The sequence below is a fragment of the Silene latifolia genome, chromosome 7 (genome assembly GCF_048544455.1).
Source record: "Silene latifolia isolate original U9 population chromosome 7, ASM4854445v1, whole genome shotgun sequence".
NCBI classification, from domain to species: Eukaryota; Viridiplantae; Streptophyta; class Magnoliopsida; order Caryophyllales; family Caryophyllaceae; genus Silene; species Silene latifolia.
In genome coordinates, this window is record NC_133532.1 from 61460860 (window position 1) to 61483212 (window position 22353).

At 37.1% G+C, this 22353-nt stretch overlaps 1 protein-coding gene across 1 annotated transcript; it reads right to left on the bottom strand.

Annotated features, from left to right (window-relative positions):
- Positions 1 to 5015: 5015 nt before the first annotated feature.
- LOC141590155 (uncharacterized) lies at positions 5016 to 5656 on the bottom strand. Its single transcript, XM_074410764.1, has 2 exons — positions 5462 to 5656; positions 5016 to 5375 (listed from the first exon to the last, which is right to left on the bottom strand). Exons 1-2 carry the CDS (start codon positions 5654 to 5656, stop codon positions 5016 to 5018), a joined length of 555 nt encoding a protein of 184 aa, XP_074266865.1.
- Between the last annotated feature and the right edge of the window lie 16697 nt (positions 5657 to 22353).

The window sequence follows — 22353 nt, forward strand, 5'->3', positions numbered from 1 at the left end:
AACGGGGACCAAAATGCAAACTAAAAGCGCCCATATACTCCTAAACAGGTTTCTAACCTAATGCAATCATCAATTTCACTCGAAAATGGGCTAATCATAAACGCCCTAATTAATTTTCGAAAGGTTAGGGTTTCGCCCTAATTCAATCAACAAAAAGACAAATAAATTCAAATGGATTCAAGAGGATTTACATACCTTGAAATGACATCATAACAATGGCACAAAGACAAGCAAGGAACGAGACCAAAAAGGGCGATTTATCGGGTTTTTGAGATGTTTGTCGAAGAAGACGAAGTGAGAATGGGGTCGTTCTGATTCTCGCATCTTTTTACAAAAAACAGGGAAGCCTCCTTCCCTCGCAAAACGGCTCGCGCCTCAACGAGGCACTCCCTACTTTTTTCAGCGAAATTTTGGGCTTTGGCCCAATTTCTCACACAAACTTCAATTATTTCAACGACGGCAATAAAAACCGTCATTTTTTAAATAAAAAAAAACAAAATAGTGAAATTCAAATTCACTATTTTCACAAAATTTCAACGACGGAATTTAAAACCGTCATTTTCCAAACACAAACAAAATAGTGAAATTCAAATTCGCTATTTTCACAAAATTTCAGCGACGGCATTAAAAACCGTCATTTTCAAACCAAAAAAACAAAATAGTGAAATTCAAATACACTATTTTCACAAAAGTTCAACGACGGAATAAAAAAACCGTCATTTTCAAACCAAAAAAACAAAATAGTGAAATTCAAATACACTATTTTCACAAAATTTCAACGACGGAATTAAAAACCGTCACAAACACGAAATAGTGAAATTTAAATCCGCTATTTTCAGAAAATTTCAACGACGGCATTAAAAACCATCATTTTCAAACAAAAATATGAAATAACAAAGCTCAAGTTCTCTATTTTCACAAATTTTCAACGACGGAATTAAAAAACGTCATTCTCAAATCACAAAAAACGAAATAGTGAAAATTCAAATTTGCCATTTCCACAAATTTCAAAATTCAAAACAAACGGCAATAAAAACAGTCACCTCTCTTCGAGGTAAAAGATCACCGCCATCCACGGGAGTCGATCTCACAAGCCTATCCGTTTCCGGCACCACAAACATTCAATATAAACACCGAAATTCCCCAACAGGATATCGGAGGCTTCCTCACAGGAGCCCACTAATTCAAACAACTTCTCGAAATAGACCCATCCAATGCGGCTATTTCCCACATTCGATATGGCTGGCGAGCCTCACAACGCACATTCGATATGGATATGGCTGGCGAGCCTCACAATGCACATTCGATATGGCTGGCGAGCCTCAAAACGCACCACATTCAACCGCGGCTGGCGAGCCCCTTCATTACGCAACGTGGCTAGCGAGCCCCTTCATATCCGCAACGCGGCTGGCGAGCCCCTTCATATCCGCAACGCGGTTGGCGAGCCCCTTCATATCCGCGACATGGCTAGCGAGCCTTTGTCCGCAAACAAGAAACAACTCAAGGACATATCCTGGAGATGCCTCAGGTATGACTTCTTCTATAGCTGGCGAGCCTTTGTACGTAGTCTAACGGACTTTAAACGACCCGCACGGACAGTCGATAGACTCTAAACTATTCCCGACGACAAGTCCTTAACTCGTATCCTCGAATCGCCTTGGCGTCGCTCTTCCCGACGGCAGGTCCTTGGCCCGAATCCTTTCGTGTCGCCTCGACGTCGCTTCGGTCTCCGGGTTGTAATCTTCGATTGACCTGGGGGATATACTTTAACTTTTGCCCTGTCCAAGCCTCAGTCAAAGTGAGGGCTCTATAGATATCCAGTATCTGCCAAGTCTCCAACAAACACCCTACGATTATCGGACTAAAACATGCTTAGGAATCACAACGTTTGATCGACAGTTTTGTGCAACTATACGTCGGAAAACATAAAACGATTTCGAAAACAAAATATTTCAAAACTTTTCAAAAGTACCTGGAGTGTTTAATACATGACGACGGGGTCACAATGACACTAATTAGAGTCAAAATCGACAACGGACCAAAAACCGACTCAAAATTCAAATCCCGACTCTGACAACGAGTCAAACCGAGTCAAACACAAAAAAACAAACTTTTCAAGACTTCCATGTTAAGAATTCCCGGAATGCTTCATGGTCAATTACAAATCAAGTTCATCCAAAACATAAGATAGAACAAATCATGATTACAATTGCATGATAGTGACAAGACACCTCGAAGACCCGCGAAATGACTCGCTCCTCTTCGAGCAGCCCATGCGGCCACGTCGCTCAAAACGCACACAACCACCCATTTTTCTATAAATACCCCTCAAATGCCACCATTTGAGAGTTACGCGAGTGTCCGCCCCCTCATTTCTCCCTTAAAATTCTAGACTCAACTTCTCAAGTCACAAACCGACACGTGTTTCTGACCTACCGATCGAAAACACAAGCCTTACACATTTTTTGGTACCGTCGTCGTGCATTAAATCACTTGACCGACTATCTCGACCAACTACACCATCACTAAACTTAAAACACCCTTTTACATTGCTAAAACGGTTTCAAACCGAGTTTTCCGACCAAACAAGTTGATACACTTTGGTCGATTTCTCGTCTCAAGCCTAGCATGTAAGTATGAGGGTCTAAAAATCCTCTTCTATCATGTTTTTCATTTGTTTCATGACTATAACATGCTTTTTTTTTTTTGGTAAAGTGTGAGCTTTTGTTATACTTGAAATGATCACTTTTTACATAGATTCATTACATTCCTCTTGATCAACTTAACAAGACTACCAACATCCATACATTAAAATGTCTAACTTATGCAACCAGATTTTATCTTTTGTTGATATTGCCCTAGCAACCTTCAGCTTAATGCGAGCATGTATCATTCTCTTAAGCTCCTGCACAATCCTCCCAGGCCTAGTAAGTTGATGCTCAATCCTGCAGGAGTTCCTCTTTAGCCATAAAGTATACCAGAATGCTGTAATGACCATCCTGCATACCTTCAGCTGTAACTCAGAATGCCCCACACAGTTAGTGTTGAGTTGAATTTGTAGCCAAATCTCCAGTTGTGCCTTAAATTCGCGCTCTATAGCTGTATCCATCAAATAGATGCTGATGAGTTTCAACCCCATTTTCATAAACCACACATTCATTCTTGTCACAAATCTTCAATCTGAACAACTTTTCAGGCGTATTCAAAGCCTCATGATGAATCAACCAGCTGATGATAGAGTGTTTAGGTACACACCATGCATCTTAAACATCTTTATACCAAATAATAGAGGGGTGTCCTCCCTGCAACAGTCCATACCCTGACTTAATACTGTAACCCTTAGGATCATGAACCCAATGGTTATTCACATACCCAGTGGACATCAGACCCCTAACCTTGCAAATGTTTCTCCAGTTCCAGTTGTAATCGGAAGAAGGAACATAAGAATAACAGTCCTGACCTTTTAAATAGATAGGATGAATCCATTGTACCCACAATCTGTCTGCTTTAGTGTATAACCAGTTAACCAGTTTCCCTACACTTGCAATGTTCCACAGCTCTGCCTTCTTGACACCCAATCCACCTTCTTTTTTGCTGCAACAAATCCTATCCCAAGCCACCAGAGGTGCCCTTTGATATTGAGTCCCACCTACCCAAAAATAACACCTGCAGATAGCTTCAATTTTCCTTACTACGGCTTTTGGAATCAGAAATATTGATCCCCAATAGTTGTGTAAGGTATTCAAAACAGAATTGACTAGGATTAGTCTGCCTGCATTACTCAATTTCTTAGCCCCAATGCTTCTAATTCTGGACACAGTTCTCTCCACCAAAATATTACAATCCATCCTTGTTAATCTCCCAGCTTGGATTGGTATTCCCAGATATCTAAAAGGTAGGTACCCCCCTCCTTGAATCTTGATATTTGGAGAATCTCATCTTTCAAACTCTCATTCACACCCCTAAAAACAACCACAGGCTTAGAAGCATTCACCTTCAAACCAGAAGTGGCAGAGAAGGTAAGAAATGCTCTAAGTAGCAGCATTATAGACTTAACATCTCCTTTGAAAAACAACAATAAATCATCTGCAAATAGGAGATGGTTTAGTTTCAAAGCCCCACACAAGGGGTGGTATCTAAAAAACCATCTATGAGTAGCATAATCCAAAGCTCTAGTTAGGTATTCCATACAGATTGTGAAAAACAAGGGTGAGATAGGATCTCCTTGCCTTAACCCCTTTTTTCCTCTAAAATACCCAAACATAACACCATTAAGATCGAGAGAGAAACTTGTTGAGGACACACAAGTCATTATAAGTTGCCTTGTTTTCTCAGGAAACTTCAGAGCAGTCAACATCTGATCAAGAAACCCCCACTCAATTGTATCATAAGCTTTCTGAAGATCAAGCTTGAACATACATCTTGGGGACACATTACCCCTATTATAAAGTCTAATTAAATCTTGGCAAACCAGAATATTCTCCAAAATGCTCCTGCCTTGAACAAAAGCACCTTGGTTTCTGCTGATGATATCAGGTAAGATCACAGCCAACCTTAAAAAAATAATTTTTGAGATAGTTTTGTAGAGCACATTACAACATGCTATGGGCCTAAAATGTTTCACACTAGCAGGCCTATCAACTTTTGGTATCAAAGTGATGAGTGTAGCATTAATCTGGTTCAACATCTTCCCAGTCTAAAAAATATTCAGGATTGCAGCAGTCACTTCACCTCCAATGACATCCCAGCAGGCATCTCTAAAGAATTGGCTTGTATAGCCATCAGATCTAGGAGACTTATCCTTAAGAATACTAAAAAGAGCATGTTTCACCTCTTTTGCTGTCACAATTCTGTTCAATACCTCCCAATGCTCCTCAGTAAAACATTTACCCCTTCTAACCACATGGAAATTAACTAGTTCAGTTGCAGCTTGGGAACCCAATAGATCCATGTAGTACTCCCGGAATGCATTTTGAATATGATCTCCATCAATGCACACAATTCCATTATGGTCTTTAATATTCATTAGTCAGCACTTTGTTTTGCATCATTCTCTTTCTGATAGAGTTATGAAAATAGGCAGTATTGATGTCCCCCTCCAAAGACCATTGAAGCTTTGCCTTTTGAATAAGAAAACTATCCCTGGCAGCAAGTAATTCCTTCAATTCCTGTGCCACATCATATTCTTGCTGCATAAGATCTATATTACCAGGAGTAATAATCAAGTCTTTTTGAATTTTCTCCAGCAGAAGAACAGTTAAATTATAACTAGTCTCAATGTCTGAGAAACAAGTTTTGTTCAAGCTTTTGAGTACTGGCTTGAGATCCTTCAATTTTTTAATAATATGAAACATCTTTGTACCCCTATACTTTCTCTGCCACACATTACCCACACATTCTCTGAACAGAGCAGAATGCCCCCACATGTTAAAGTACTTCAAGCATTTCTTACCACTCATACCACTCTTCCTGTCAGATATTGTACAAGGAGAGTGATCAAACAGTCTAGGGGGTGGAAATGAGCCAGATAGTCACCAAAACTTTCCATCCACTCAATATTCCCCATTGCTCTATCAAGCCTACTATAGACCCTATCCACTGGTTCCTGTTTGTTTGACCATGTAAAAAGAGCCCCAGTAGCCTGAATATCCTCCATACAGCAAATGGAAACACAATCTTAGAATTGTTCCATCTCCATTTCAGTAGAATTCCCTCCCAATCTTTCAACAGGGGATAACACAGTGTTGAAATCCTCTAGCCAAAGCCAAGGGTCAGTACAATGTGCAGCTTCGGCTTTAAGAAAATCCCATAATTCTTGTCTGTCCCGAACTCCATTATGACCATAAATCATGGACAAAAGAAACATCCTATCATCATTGCAGGAATTAACTTTCATATGGATATACTGAGCACCATAAGAAAGAAACTGAATAGAGAAACATTCAGGTTTCCAAAAAACCCAAATTCTCCCCTCTTTATGCCAACTACAATTAGTATATATACTCCATCCATCACACAAAGTAATATTCCTCTTTAATAAATTAATAGGTTTTATTTTAGTTTAAAGTAATCCAAATAAACCCACAACATTATTCTGCATAAACCACTTAACTAGATTTTGTTTATTAATATCACTAAGGCCCCTAACATTCCAAAAACCAATGCTATGCATTTATAATGGTTGGGGGGATCCTTACCACTCTGAACTACACTCCCCTTAGGTGTAGCCAGTCTATTTAATGCCTCAATGAAAGTATATGGCCCTGCACTGCCAGAAACCCTAGCACTAATAGGACGACCCTGCTTATTCATTCTCATAATTTGCCTTGCAGGTGTAGATTTGACAGTTCTAGCTAAAGGAGGGAACACTTCAGGTGTAAAGAGATTAGTCTGAGGTCCAGTCACAGGAGGAGTAACATGGACCTTCTGAAATCTATAACATGCATAGAAGTGCTACCATCAAGGCAAATTATGGGATAAATGAGCCAAAACCGGATTTTTGGCCGAGACAGGGGCTGCTTATATAGCAGACAGGCTCACGCCTAAAGCCCCTCTCAGGCCTTAATCAACCCGTGTTTGGTCTCTTCTTCCCTTTATTTTTTTCATTTCATATTTGTAATCGGTTTTTACCATTTTAAACATTTCAAATCATTTTTATGATGAACTTTTAACCATAAGACATTTTTCACCCTTGGTTCCTAATACCATGACGGTTTAATCCGTGTTTCGGTGATAATATTTGGTTAATTACATTTCAAAATGTATTTTAAAACCTTTTATTTCATTTTTTTACATTTTAAAAGGTATTTTAAAACCTTTTACTCTTTTCTTTACATTTTCAAGACAAATGCACTCATCATAAATACAAAATCATCCTTGGTTCTACATACCATGTCGGATTTTAACCCGAGTACGATGATAAATATTGACTAATTACAAATAAATGAACTTGAAACAATTAGTTCATAATCATTTTCAAAATTATTCATGTCAAGCTTGCAAAACCGAACCCGGCAACGAATATCGTCAAAATAATGATGATTATTCAAGTCTCGTTCTGCACATCAACAAAAAATCACTCTAAACAACCTTTTCAAACCAAGACGGGTTCAAACACCCTCTTTTCAATCCGTATTACAAACCTTTTTCAATGGTCAGAAGACGTTCTTCAATCGTCTATTGACCCGCGCCTAAACAGGCCACTCATTCTTCCATTTTCAAACCGGAACATGCCTGTTTGCATCGCCTGATGGCTCGCGCCTATATTGGCTACCTGATGCAGGGTCTTTTTCCTTCTCGCACTTGTCTAGGACGATCCCAACTTCGGTTAACCCGAATACAGGACGGATCAGACAACAAATATGCCCATTTCACATTGTATTTGCAAAATGCCTTACTAAGACAAATGGATTATGCACCATAAACCTAACTCGGTAAATTGATGTTTAATTTCCGTCTTGCATGCAAATCAACATTAAATCCAACTCGACATCAAATACTTGATACTTGGATTAAAAAACCGACATAGAAAGCTCACATGTTAGGTTTAAACTTGTGGATGCGCATTCATGCATTTACCCGTTTTACCAACTTTTGCATTTAACCAACCAAGATCGATCAGTAGAGGCCGCTACCGCGGGCGAGATTGGGTGTCCGATTAAAGGGCTTCCTAATACGTACCTTCACCTCTTTCTCAGAAACTTTGGATAGTGGACGACCTTATCCAGGGCGTACGAGAGTCATTCTAGAAATAGGATGCTAAAGAGGGACAATTCCTTATCTTTAGTACCTATGTCAAACACTGCTTTTTGCCTTGGTTGACCTAGGTATAAAGTGGATTCGAACTGGTTCCAAACATCCCACAAATTCTTAGTGGCGACTCCGAATATATCTTGCATCATTTCGAGACCCTTGCCGAGATGAAACCGACCGATCTAAAACGATCTGGTTGAAACCATTTTTATGCCGCCGGGCGTGGGTTTAAAAGACCGCTATAAGCCGACCCATTTAAGTTTCGTGTCGTGTCGTGTCGTGTCATGTCAACCCAATTACTTCAATGGGTCACAACTGTAATACTACGGTTTTCATAGGCTGGTATTAGACCGAGCATGGCCTACTCGATCGAGTAAAGTGTGTCGTCTATCCTGTTTGGCTTCTGCCCAGGAACACTCGGCCGAGTATGCAGAATACTCGACCGAGTAGAGGGTACTCGGCCGAGTATACTCTATACTCGACCAAGTATCCAGTCCGTCGAGTGTTATTTCCGCGGTTTGATGTGGAAATGATTAGGGCGATATATAATACGCTAAACAGTTTCTAATTACAATTTACAAAACCTACACACTTCTACGACGCTCTAATCATCTCTAAATCTATCCTTTGTGTGTGGGTGATCATTGCAATTGCATTCATTCCTTTGTTCATCGTCGGTAAGTCCTTATCTTCATATTCAATGGTTCATATTTTAGGGTTTGTCTTTGATTATGAATTGGGGTTTTTCATATAGTGATTGTGTTATGTGATTGTTGTTTAGGCGGAGACTTTATAGAGGAGCCGTTCTAGTTTGCTTGCTCGTATTCCTTGCTGATTGTTCTAAGGTAGGGTTTTCCTACTCAGTTGTGCTTAATTGATTTGAGATGCTTTATTTTAATGTGTGATTGTGGTTCGCTGATCATCACTGGAGTGTGGTGTGGTGGTGTTGTGATGGTTGTGATGGTGTTGTGGTGGAGTCACTAGCGGGAGTGGCTTCACGCCCTAGTTCGCCCTCCGTGGAACCCGCCACGGGAGGGGATGTGCACATTAAGGGACAGGGTTATCGCTCGTTGATGAGCGGGCTTTTGGTGGGGATTGGCTTTGGTCCCCCACTGACAGTGTGGGCTACCTGTTGCGATGGGTAGTCTGGTAGGGCTACACACCTCGGTGTGTAGTCGGTTATTGTGTGAGATCGGGAGACCGGGGACGGAGGATGATCACTTGGTTACTTTATGCACGTGTCTTATTTTAATTATGCAGAACTGACCCCGTTGTTGTTTTATAAAATATGTGGTGATCCATTCGGGGATGGTGAGAAGATTGTGACAGGTGATGCAGTCGTTTAGCTTTGGGGCAGTCATGGGGAGTCACCATGCAAGCTTAGCTTCCACTGTCAAGAGTTCTAGTTGTCATCTTATACTTGTTAGTTTTTAGATAGTTCTTTATGTCGGATTTGAGACCATGTAACTTTAAACCTTTCGTAATTTAATTAATGTGTTTGAGTTTTTGCTTTTGATATAATAACCTCGGGCAACCGAGATGGTAACAGCCTTTCATGCTAGGGTAGTCTTTGGTAAGGTACCTTGGTATGAGGAGGTGTTACAAAGTGGTATCAGAGCCGACGATTCCGACACCTAAAACTAATGAACCCAATGAACTTAGGGAGTCTAAATAAAATGAACTCGGGGGGAGTTGTCTGGAGCTACCGCAAAGACTTGGGAGACGTCCTGAAGTCGCATTGAGGCCCTTACGATCTCTAACCAGTCACATGGTGGGAGTCTTGATAACTGTTGTATGTCGAATCATGTATGTGTAGTACTTGTAACTTGAATTTTGTGAAATGGTTGGATGAAATAGTGAAAGTGATGGAACATGGTAGTATATAAAAGGTGAATTATGCATTCGTATATGATAGATCTTGAGCATGGAATGTGTTGAGCATGTTACCTGTTTAATACGTGGTTTTCGAAAAGGGTAGCGAGGCATAGTATATAGAATTGCATGTTTAAGTATGTTATCGTAAGTTTATGTTGTGTTTAATGTACGTGTGGATATAATGAAAGTTCACCTATGTAATGGTTTTTAGATGTATTGAATTGTTATTGTTTGCTTTATTCATGTTCAAGTTGTTTTATTTAGAAAAATTGATTTGTATGAAGATCGATTACGGAAGGGTTGTCTTAAAACTGTCATAAGTTGAGTTCTAGAAATGATATTGATGTGATTCCAAGTTGAGGTGATATCTTGTCTTCTTACGATTCTAACGTTAGGTCACACGCCCAGAATAACCAAGTAACGTGTGAGATATGACTGTTTTACGAAAACTGGACGGTGCTGAGAACTGTGCCGATACTCGACCGAGTAGGCCCTACTCGGCCGAGTATCTTTCATACTCGACCGAGTATTCCATATTCGGCCGAGTAATCTTTCTGTGATAATTCTATTCAGCTTCAGGAGTCGTGAACTCGACCGAGTAGTCTCGTTACTCGACCGAGTATCCTGTAATCGACCTAGTATGCTAAGTACTCGACCGAATACCTCTTGGGACGGTCGTTTTGAGTCGGTGGCTATGTTTTTATATTTGTTGTGAGTTGTAGGGTACGTGTGTGGGATTTGTCTGTATACATCCCTTTAAAAATAAGGACTATAACGAATTTATGAGATGATACGAGTCATAAAACTAAATGCATAAACAAGATCGTAAAGGATTAAGAAATAACCTTCGGTCCTAGCAAATACGGCCTAAGAACAATATCAAAATAGATATTCGCCTATCGGTTGCACCCAAGACGATATGAGATATGCCCTTTTGATTATGCTAGAATCGATCCAAAATTTTCTGTAAAATTTAGGTTTTTTTTGTGTTTTTTCTGATGAGAGGGAGGCAAGAGAATGAGTAGAAAAATTAGATCTAAAAATAATCTCCCTCTAACCTACTTAAACCGTGAATTAGGTTAGTAATAGGGTAGATCTTTTCTTCCTTATTTTCGGCCCATATAACCGAAATAAGGAGTATTATTTCCTTATTTTGGTTATTCCAAAAATGTATAAAATGTGTTAAATTGTCATCTAGTGAGGATCGAACCCATGACCTCTTGGTTTGTGTACCCTCACTATTACCACTATGACACATTCATCTTGTTCATATTAAATATAACCGATTACATTTAATTACGAATTAACAGATTAATTCGTCCAAGCTAACATTAAATACATTTAATTAAATATAACTTATTATATTCGATTTACGAATTGACAGTTAATTCGTCTCAACTAATATTATTTAATTTTCATTAAATAATTGTCTCATCAACACATTGACTAACTGTTTAGTCATATTAGGCATCAATGTGATCATATTTCTATAATCACATCTCTCAAACACATCCTATAGGTGTGACCTTTAGGGACCAGTTGATCACCGCCATCTGTATGATAATAACGTCAAACTTTCTAGCAATCTAACCGTTATTAGGTAAACGTTAATCAACTGATTAAATATACGAAGTATACCCTTGTGAACCTGTAAGTGATTTACAAATGTTATCACACTAATTTGTGGAGGACACAAGCTCCAACAAACTCCCACTTGTCCTCACAAGTGTATGTGCGATAACCGATTCTCATATCCTAAAATTTCTCCCACTCAATGTAAAACAATTTGCAAATATGGATTCACAAAGGTCGTATTTTACAAGCGATCTGTATCAAGAGTGGTTTTCCCGACTAGAGAGTAACTTAACTGATAAACGAATCAACATTCGAGCATGGCCATGCATTTCAGTTACAACTCCTCGAGTGGCCCTGAGAAATAGCTATACCTGATAAGGGTTGGATATTTTCCTCAACTCGAATCCTGCAGATGTAAGCACAGTATGAAATGACCCAGAAAAAATCTACTTAGCCACCATCAATCGACTGCACAATATAATAATCTCGCATCTGTGATCGATCAGTCAACCGTTTGACTTATGGCTCGTTGAACCCACCATCAATCGACTGCACAATATAATAGCCGGAGTTATCAGCTCACATTGGCGATTACGGACCAAAACAAATATAATGTAATTCAGTTCACATTGTGGCGTTCAATATTGTCAGTACAATCCACATGAAAAACAAAATATTATAAAAACGATGAAGTTATAAATAGTTTATGAAAAAGATAGCGTATCGAATTCATAATCAACTACTATAACTCAGATACACGTTTAATTCTCATGGAAATAACGTGCCCTCCATGCTTATCATATTTCAATGGCTCAGTAGTAGAATCTGCTACAACTTCCTGTTTGGAACTATTCCAAATGACAATCACAGCACCATTAAGAGTAACAACGAATCTAGACTGAGATTTCTAATCATCTCGATCCGTTTGGAAACTAGCATCTGCGTAACCGATTGCGCATAGCTTAGTATCTCCTCCATAAGTCAATACCCTATCCTTAGTCCTCCGTAGGTACTTGAGGATATTTTTAACATCTATCTAATGTGTTTCACCTGGATTCTTTTGGTACCGACTCGTCATACTCAATGCATATGCCACGTCTGGACGTGTGCATATCATGGCATACATGATTGATCCTATTGCAGATGCATAAGGAACACGACTCATGCGCTCAATCCCTTCAGGCGTCGTGGGTGACTGAGACTTGCTCAACTGCATCCCAGACGTCATTGGAAGGTTCCCCTTCTTGGAGTTGGTCATGCTGAACTTCTCAAGAATCTTATCCAAATAAGACTCCGGACTAAGTGATAACGTCCGTCGTGATCTATCTCGGTAGATATGGATTCCCAAAATGCGCTGTGCCTCACCCAGATCTTTCATCCGGAAATGGTTCTTCAACCATTCTTTAACCGAAGATAGGAGAGCAATGTCATTCCCAATCAAGAGTATGTCATCGACATACAATATCAAGAATACAATCTTGCACCCACTCGACTTGATATATAAGCATGGTTCCTCTACCGATCGAGTGAAACCATACTCTTTTATCACCTGGTCGAAACGATGATTCCAACTCCGAGAAGCTTGCTTAAGTCCATAAATGGAACACTTAAGCTTGCATAATTTCTTAGGATGTTCAGGATCTATGAAACCTTCGGGTTGCACCATGTACAACTCTTCCTCCAAATAACCGTTTAAGAAGGCGATTTTCACATCCATTTACCAAATTTCATAATCATGAAATGCAGTTATCGCTAAGATTATCCGAATGGAACGTAGCATGACTACAGGTGCAAAAATCTCATCATAATGCAATCCGTGCAATTGAGTGAAACCTTTTGCCACAAGTCGTGCCTTATAGGTATCTGGTTGCGCGTCTACAGAACGCTTTATTTTGTAAAGCCATTTGCACTGTAGAGGTTTTACCTTCTTAGGTAAATCAACTAGATCCCATACATCATTCTCATACATGGAGTCCATCTCGGATTGCATGGCTTTAAGCCATAGCTTTGAGTCAGAACAGGTCATAGCACCTTTATAGGTAACGGGTTCATTACTCTCTAAGAGTAAAACGTCATTCTCCTCGACCGTACCAATGTATCTATCCGGAGGATGAGAGAATCTACCCGACCTCCTAGGTTCCTCAGGAATATTAACCGTATCATCAGTTGGAGGAACAACTTCCTCCATCTGTTCCTCGGTTGTTGGTTCTGGAATCTCCGGCAACTCGAAGGTTCTATTACTCGTCTTGTTCTCGAGAAATTCTTTCTCTAAGAACGTCGCACTAGCCGCAACAAAAAATCGATGTTCGGTAGGCGAATAGAAGTAATGACCAAATGTTCCTTTTGGATAACCTATAAAGTATGTCTTGGCCGATCGCGGGCCGAGCTTATCCTCGTGTCTCCACTTGACGTAAGCCTCGCAGCCCCAAACCCGAATAAAGGACAAGTTAGGGACCGTTCCCTTCCACATTTCATATGGAGTCTTGTCGACAGCTTTAGACGGACTTCGGTTAAGTATAAGAGCAGCTGACAAACAAGCAAAACCCCATAATGAATCAGGCACTACCGTGTGACTCATCATGGATCGAACCATATCAAGTAAGGTTCGATTTCTCTGTTTGGACACACCATTCAATTGAGGTGTTCCAGGTGGAGTTAACTGCAAAACGATTCCACAGTCTTTCAGGTGTTGATCAAACTCATTTGAAAGATATTCGCCACCCCGATCTGAGCGGAGTGCTTTAACATTTCTACCCAGTTGGTTTTGTGCCCTGTTCTGGTATTCTTTGAATTTCTCAAAGGACTCACTTTTATGCTTCATTAAGTAGACATATCCGTATCTACTCAAATCGTCCGTGAAAGTGATAAAATATCTATAGCCATCTCTAGCGGTAATTGACATAGGTCCACAAACATCAGTATGTATGAGTCCTAATAGGTCACTAGTGTGCATTCTTACACCTTTGAAGGAAATTCGAGTCATCTTGCCAATGAGACATGATTCACACGTGCCATATGTAGAAAATTCGAATGCGGGAATAGTCTCATTATCGACGAGTTTCTTCACACGTTTCTCATTTATGTGTCCCATTCGACAATGCCATAGATAGGTTTGATCTTTGTCACCAACCTTTAATTTCCTATTATTCACGTGTAATACTTCCGTGGTTTGATCTAAGATGTAAATTCAATTCATGGAAACCGCTTTGCCATAAATCATTTCATTGAAAGAGAAAATACAGCTATTATCCTTTATTAAAAATGAAAATCCGTCTTTATCAAGCACGGAAACTGAAATAATGTTCTTAGACAAACTGGGTACATAGTAACAGTTATTTAAAAATAACTCAAAACCACTAGGGAGTTGGATTACGTATGTTCCCTTCGAGACTGCAGCAACTCATGCTCCTTTCCCGACTCGCAGGTCCACATCACCCTTTGCGAGAGGTGTGATGTTCTTTAGGCCCTACAAATGATTACACATATGAGAACCACAACCAGTATCTAGTACCCAAGTTCCGAAACTTGCATGGTTTATCTCAATCATATGAATATAAGATGACATACCAACAGGAACGACGCGGCCTGCTTTTATGTCCTCACGGTACACGGGACAGTTCCTCCTCCAATGTCCAGTCTTGTGACAATGGTGGCACTCAATGTCACCGCCCTTGCTCTTTATCTTGCCCTGTGAGCCACTAGTCTCACCAGGCCAACTCTTACCGTTTCCTGGCTTCTTGAACTTTGGCTTACCTACAGCTAGGTCGCCATGAGCCTTGCCCTTACCTTTACCCCTGTTGGAAATCGTGAGAACATCCTGCTTTATGCTCCCACTCAATTTCATATCCTTCTCGGTCTGTACGAGAAGGGAGTGTAGCTCATGAGGACTCTTTTTCAAGTCATTCATGTAGTAGTTCGCCCCGAAAAGGGCAAAACCATCATGAAGAGAATGAAGCATTCGGTCAATGACAATGCTCTCACTGATTTTACAATTCAGTGCCTCCAGCTTCTCGACATTCTCAATCATGTGAAGAATGTGTGAGCTAACTGGTTGGCCCTTCTGGAGTTACGTATCAAAGAAGCGACAGGTATGCTCATATTTAACGATTCTCGGTGCTTTTGAGAACTCGTTAGTGAGCGTGGTGAAAATCTTGTTTGCACCTTGGGCAATGAAACGTCTCTGCAAATTGGTTTCCATTGCAAAGATGAGTACGTTCTTTATCGCACCCGCTTCCATAACGAAGTCACTATAAGCGAGTGACTCGTTGACTCCTGCATTGGGGCATGGGTTGACCGGTAAAGGCTCAGTTAAGTACTTGAGCTTACCGTCGCAATGGCAAGATTCCGTAGTCTTTGCCTCCCGACCGCAAAGTTGGACTCGTCATTTTTCAGACGTGTGAACTGATTCATGTTGTCCATAAAAACTTTCAGCCAGGACGCGCGATCAAGTGTGGCACTTGGCATTGGGATTTCGTTATTTCCAGCCATTTGTTGTAACAGTAAAATTAACGTGTTCTACACTGCGAAAAGAAAATTGAATAATAAGCCTATGCATCGTTTATATTTTTAAGTCTAATGAACTACTGTCATAACGCGAAGACTCAAAACATTTATACAATTGACCTCCCTCAAGAATTATATAAATGATCCCAAGACTCAATTCTCTGTAAATTGATAAGCTAACCTTTTAGCTAATTCTACCGTTAGAATTCTTGGTCGATAAATTTCTGTAAATTCTATCTTTAGTCCATCATAATCACGAGAAACTCTTCGGACTATGATGTTGAGGTAAACTAAGTCAACACAACTACTTACCCAACGTAGAAGGGGTCATATTATGCCTACCGACGAAGAAGGGATTCATAGTTGTTTGCCCTTATAAAAACTAATCTCAATTTCCGTTTTAGAGGAAGATCCCATCAACTTTATTTTAATTCATTTTAAGTGAACTAATATCTAGCATGCGAGAATGAATAACTAAGGTGATGGCTTAAATACTGTGACATATGTATGTCCATGAAAACTAACATACAATTTATATGAGTCAATTTTCATGCATTTTAGTAGTAGGTGGTTTGGTTTGAGGCGGAATATGATGCATAAACTAACATGTGAATGAAAAGCAATAAGAATGAAAACGTAAAAACAGTAAAAGTCCTAGTGTGGCCTATCCTATCAAAATGAACAATAAATACAAGTTTGGAGTCCATCCTTGGACCCGAGAAGCTTGTCTTGATGTTCCATCTTGATCCATGTAGCGGGAGTGAGCTCTAATCTCCATCTTTAGTCTTCTTTTGAAAAATACAATAAATAAATTTACACAATAAACCTATTTATTACATTCTAATTTCAAAACCCAAAACTAAAGAAAAAAAGGAGATTCGAGATCTCATAATTACATAAAAAAATCATGTTTACTTCATTACGAAAACATAATTTGACTAAGGCCACACTAAGTATTACAAATTACAACTTATTACAAAAATAGTAAATAAAATTCATTCAATCGATTCATTCAACAAAATAAAATAAATGCATCAACTAAAATAAATCAAACATACATGACATAATTCATTAATTATGTAGATAAATTTTCCAAACCACTTATTTAAATTATCAAATTAAGTGACAATTCCTCAATTAATCACATTAATTTCAATCTTAATTCATATTAAACTTGTAATATGAATTTAATCCAATCATTATTTTAAACCGCTTTAAAATAATTAGGTATCTTTATATGTGAACCTTTTTACTACAAATAATCATACATTAAAATGTATAATTATAATTATTGGCCAAAAACAACAACTAAAATTTTTCCTTTAAAATTTTTTCTCGGCCAAAAACCAAAAAACCCAATAAAAAAAAACTTTTCTCGGTTTTACAGCTAAAACCGAATGAAAAAAAAACAAAAAAAAAACAATTTTTTTTTTTTATATCTCTTTATACGTGAACAAAGACAAAACGAAAAAAAAATTCACGGTTTAAAAAAAACAGGAACCCTAATGCCCTTTTTTTTTCTTTTTGCGGCAAACATGCCCTAAACAAAAACATTAAGATGAACAAAAATCGTTTATAGATGCTATTAGAACGAGATTAGCATATGGATTAATGAAACATGATTAACTGTATATGCCAAAACTATATAGCAAAAACAAATTTTTTATATCATCAACAAGACGATTCCATTTACAGTTTAATTTAATTCGAATTAAATCAAAGCATCTACCAATTCTTCATATAATCATTCTAACTGATTAAAACAACAATATGAAAAATCAAAATGGAAATATCGCATCAAAAGAAGAACAAAAACACGGCTGCCAAAATTTTCATCTCGGCAAAAAAATTCAGACGGCAAAAAAAAATTTTCACGGCTGGAAAAATTTTTCGATCCTTCAAATTTTATTGTTTAAATTCAATTTTATGAAAATCATCAAAATAAAAATCGTGGCCTTGGCTCTGATACCACTTGTGGGATTTGTCTGTATACATCCCTTTAAAAATAAGGACTATAACGAATTTATGAGATGATACGAGTCATAAAACTAAATGCATAAACAAGATCGTAAAGGATTAAGAAATAACCTTCGGTCCTAGAAAATACGGCCTAAGAACAATATCAAAATAGATATTCGCCTATCGGTTGCACCCAAGACGATATGAAATATACCCTTTTGATTATGCTAGAATCGATCCAAAATTTTCTGTAAAATTTAGGTTTTTTTGTGTTTTTTCTGATGAGAGGGAGGCAAGAGAATGAGTAGAAAAATTAGGTCTAAAAATAATCTCCCTCTAACCTACTTAAACCGTGAATTAGGTTAGTAATAGGGTAGATCTTTTCTTCCTTATTTTCGACCCATATAACCGAAATAAGGAGTATTATTTCCTTATTTTGGTTATTCCAAAAATTTATAAAATGTGTTAAATTGTCATCTAGTGAGGATCGAACCCATGACCTCTTGGTTTGTGTACCCTCACTATTACCACTATGACACATTCATCTTGTTGATATTAAATATAACCGATTACATTTAATTACGAATTAACAGATTAATTCGTCCAAGCTAACATTACATACATTTAATTAAATATAACTTATTATATTCAATTTACGAATTGACAGTTAATTCGTCTCAACTAATATTATTTAATCTTCATTAAATAATTGTCTCATCAACACATTGACTAACTGTTTAGTCATATTAGGCATCAATGTGATCATATTTCTATAATCACATCTCTCAAACACATCCTATAGGTGTGACCTTTAGGGACCAGTTGATCACCGCCATCTGTATGATAATAACGTCAAACTTTCTAGCAAGCCAACCGTTATTAGGTAAACGTTAATCAACTGATTAAATATACGAAATATACCCTTGTGAACATGATTAATCTTATATGCTAAAACTATATAGCAAAAACAAGTTCTTGTCTCATCGACATGATTATCCCATTAACAATTTAATTTAATCCGAATTAAATCAAGGTATCTACAAATTCATTTTATTATCATCTTAACATATTAAAACAATAATTCATATGAATCAAATGGAAATAAATCATCAACAAAGGAAAAACAGGCCAAAAAAAAAATTCTCTCGGCACAAAAAAAATTTCAGCCAAAAACCCTAAATTTTTTTTTTTTTCGAAATCCCCATTGTTTACATACATATTTTATGAAAATCATCAAAAATAAAATCGTGGCCTAAGGCTCTGATACCACTTGTGGGAAATAATCTGTATACTTCCCTTAAACTAGAAGGATTATAACGAATTTAACAATGATGATTAAAGGTCATAAACGAAATACATAAACAAAGTATAAGGATTTAGAATTAACCTTCGGTCATAGCAAATATGGCCTAAGAACAATATCAAAATTGATATTCACCTATTAGTTGCACCCAAGACGATATGAGATATGCCCTTTGATTATGCTAGAATCGATCTCAAATTTTCTGTAAAATTTAGTTGTTTTTGTGTTCTTGTGATGAGAGAGAGGAGGCAAGGTCAAGAAAAAGCATTAGGGTAGAAATAATTCTCTCCCTTTCTTTTTATACAGACCGAAATTTGGAGTCAATTAGGAAAGAAAAACCTTTCCTAATTTCGGCCATCAAACCGTGACAAGGAGTATTTCTTCCTTATTTTTGGTCTTTCCAAAAATATATAATATGTGTTGAATTGTCATCTAGTGAGGATTGAACCCATGACCTCTTGGTATGTGTACCCTCACTATTACCACTATGACACATTCAGCTTGTTGATATTAAATACAACTGATTATATTTAATTACGAATTAACAGATTAATTCGTCCAAGCTAACATTATATATATATTTAATTAAATATAACTTATTATATTTAATTTACGAATTGACAGTTAATTCGTCTCAACTTAATATTATTTAATTTTATTAAATAATTATCTCATCAACACATTGACTAACTTTTTAGTCATTTTGGGCATCAATGTGATTATATTTCTATAACCACATTTCTCAAACACATCCTATAGGTGTGACCTTTAGGGACCAGTTGATCACCGCCATCTGTATGATAATAACGTCAAACTTTCTAGCAAGTCAACCGTTATTAGGTAAACGTTAATCAACTGATTAAATATACGAAGTATACCCTTGTGAACCTGTAAGAGATTTACAAATGTTATCACACTAATTTGTGGAGGACACAAGCTCCAACAATGTGCACATGTTTATTATGGGTCTTAAAGCATTATTTTATATATGTGACGGTCTTGATATGTAAGTTACCAAATGCTATGATAGGGAGAATGCCGGCTTATGAGGGATAGGTGTTGGATAAGAAGGACATGAGTTATATGTGGTTGTGAGGGATAGTGGAAAAAGAAAAGGGTAGATTGATGAGCTAATCGAGATAAGGAGCATGTTTTGTGAGATATGATGAGTGATATAGTCGTGTGTTGAGTAATATAAAAGTAAGTGTTTATGGGCAAGAGTGATATAAGTGTAATGAAATGTGAGAATGCAAAGGTTGAGATGAGGGATGCGGATAATGTTAAATTGGGATGTGTAAGGGTTTATGGAGAGAAACGGTTAGTATTATACTGGTTAAGGATATATGTGATGAAAGGTCGTTAAAGAGGGATGGAAACGAATGGTGTATAGTGAGTCGAGTTATGTCGTGATGGATAGGTAGTGGTCAAGTTTGGGAATTTGGAATATCAAGAGGTGAGCCTAGTGTTGGAGCTTGTGTCCTCCACAAATTAGTGTGATAACATTTGTAAATCTCTTACAGGTTCACAAGGGTATACTTCGTATTTTATCAGTTGATTAACGATTACCTAATAAAGGTTGGCTTGCTAGAAAGCTTGACGTTATTATCATACTGATGGCGGTGATCAACTGGTCCGTAAAGGTCACACCTAAAGGATGTGTTTGAGAGATGTGGTTATGGAAATGAAATCACATTGATGCCTTATATGACTAAACAGTTAGTCACTGTGTTGATGAGACGATTATTTAATGCTGATTAAATAATATAAGCTGAGACGAATTAACTGTCAATTTGTAAATTGAATATAATAAGTTATATTTAATTAATGTATATAATGTTAGCTTGGACGAATTAATAGTTAATTCATAATTAAATGTAATTGGTTATATTTAATCAGCAAATGATAAATTATACGATATTGTCATAATAAATTATTTTTGACCCGTATTAATTAATGCGGTATAATATAAATGACAATTTATATTTAATACATTCTATACATTTTGCATACTACCAAAATAAGAAGATTTAATCTCCTTATTTAGGGTAAGTAGTAAAACCGAAAAAAAAGAGAATTTAATCACTCTTAATTTCGGTAATATGGGCCGGAAAAATAAAAAGAAAAATCGACCCTCATCCCTCCTGGTACACGGTTTAAAGGGAGTGAAGGGGAGAATTTTCTAACCTAATTTTCTAACTCATTCTTGCCTCTCATCTAAAAACACAAAAACGAGAAAAAACCTAAGCAATTTTACAGAAATTGAGGGATCGATTCTAGCAACAAATTAAGGGCATATCTCATATCATTTTGGGTGCAACTGATAGGTGAATATCATTGCGATATTGTTCTTAGGCCAATTTTGCTAGGATCGAAGGTTGTTTCTTCATTCTCTACTTTTGTTTATGTAATTCATTTTATGACTAGCATTCATCATTATTATTCGTTATAATCCTTGAAATTAAAGGGGTGCATACAGATAAATCCCACAAGTGGTATCAGAGCTAAGGCCACGAATTTTATTTTGATGATTTTCATAAAATTGGATGTAAACTATAATTAGGGTTTCGAAAAAAAAAAATTATTCGGCTGAAATGTTTTTTAATGCCGAGAGAAAAAAAAAATTTAGCCGAATTGTTGCGTTTTTTTTGTTGTTTTATTTCCATTTGATTCTTTCATATTGTTGTTTTAATCAGTTAAGATAATAATATGATAATTTGTAGATGTTTGGATTTAATAAATCGAGATGTAAATGGAAATTGGTTTTGTCGGATTAATGAATTGTTTTTGCTGTTTTTGGCATATAACTTAATTTAACAAAAGTTCAAATCAATTATGATAATCGGTTCTATCATAATTCAGATATTCTTTTAACAGGTTAAATTTGAATATTCTAGTTTGAATATGTATTTAAATTAAAAGTTGAATATGTCAATCTTGTTAATAGCAACTTTAAACAATTGTTCGTTTTTTCGATTGAAGGCTGCGGCTGTTTTTCCAAAAGAAAAAAAATTGAGTTTTTTTTGTGTTTTTAGGGTTTTCAGCCGAAAAGAGAAAAAAAAAAAAGGGGGGATTTTCTGTATTTTTTTGGGTTTGTCGTGACCAAGAAAACAAAAAAGATTTCTGTTTTTTTTTTTTGGTTTTGGTCAATTGATTATTGTGAAGCGGTTCATAATTCATAGATACCTAATTATTTTAAAGAGGTTTAAAATAATGATTGGATTAAATTCATATTACAAGTTTAATGTGAATTAAGATTAAAATTAATGTGATTAATTGAGGAATTGTCACTTAATTTGATCAATTAAATAGGTGGTTTGGATAAAACTAATCTACATAATTCAAGAATTATGTCTTGTATGTTTAATTTATTTTAGTTGATGCATTTT

What these genes read in the sequence shown, in the direction of transcription:
- LOC141590155 (XM_074410764.1), bottom strand. Translation starts at nt 5,656, where the DNA reads ATGGAGGATATTCAGGCTACTGGGGCTCTTTTTACATGGTCAAACAAA. An exon ending in AATATCTGACAGGAAGAGTG is followed by an intron (nt 5,376 to 5,461) that starts GTATGAGTGGTA and finishes AATGTGTGGCAG; the next exon opens with AGAAAGTATAGGGGTACAAA.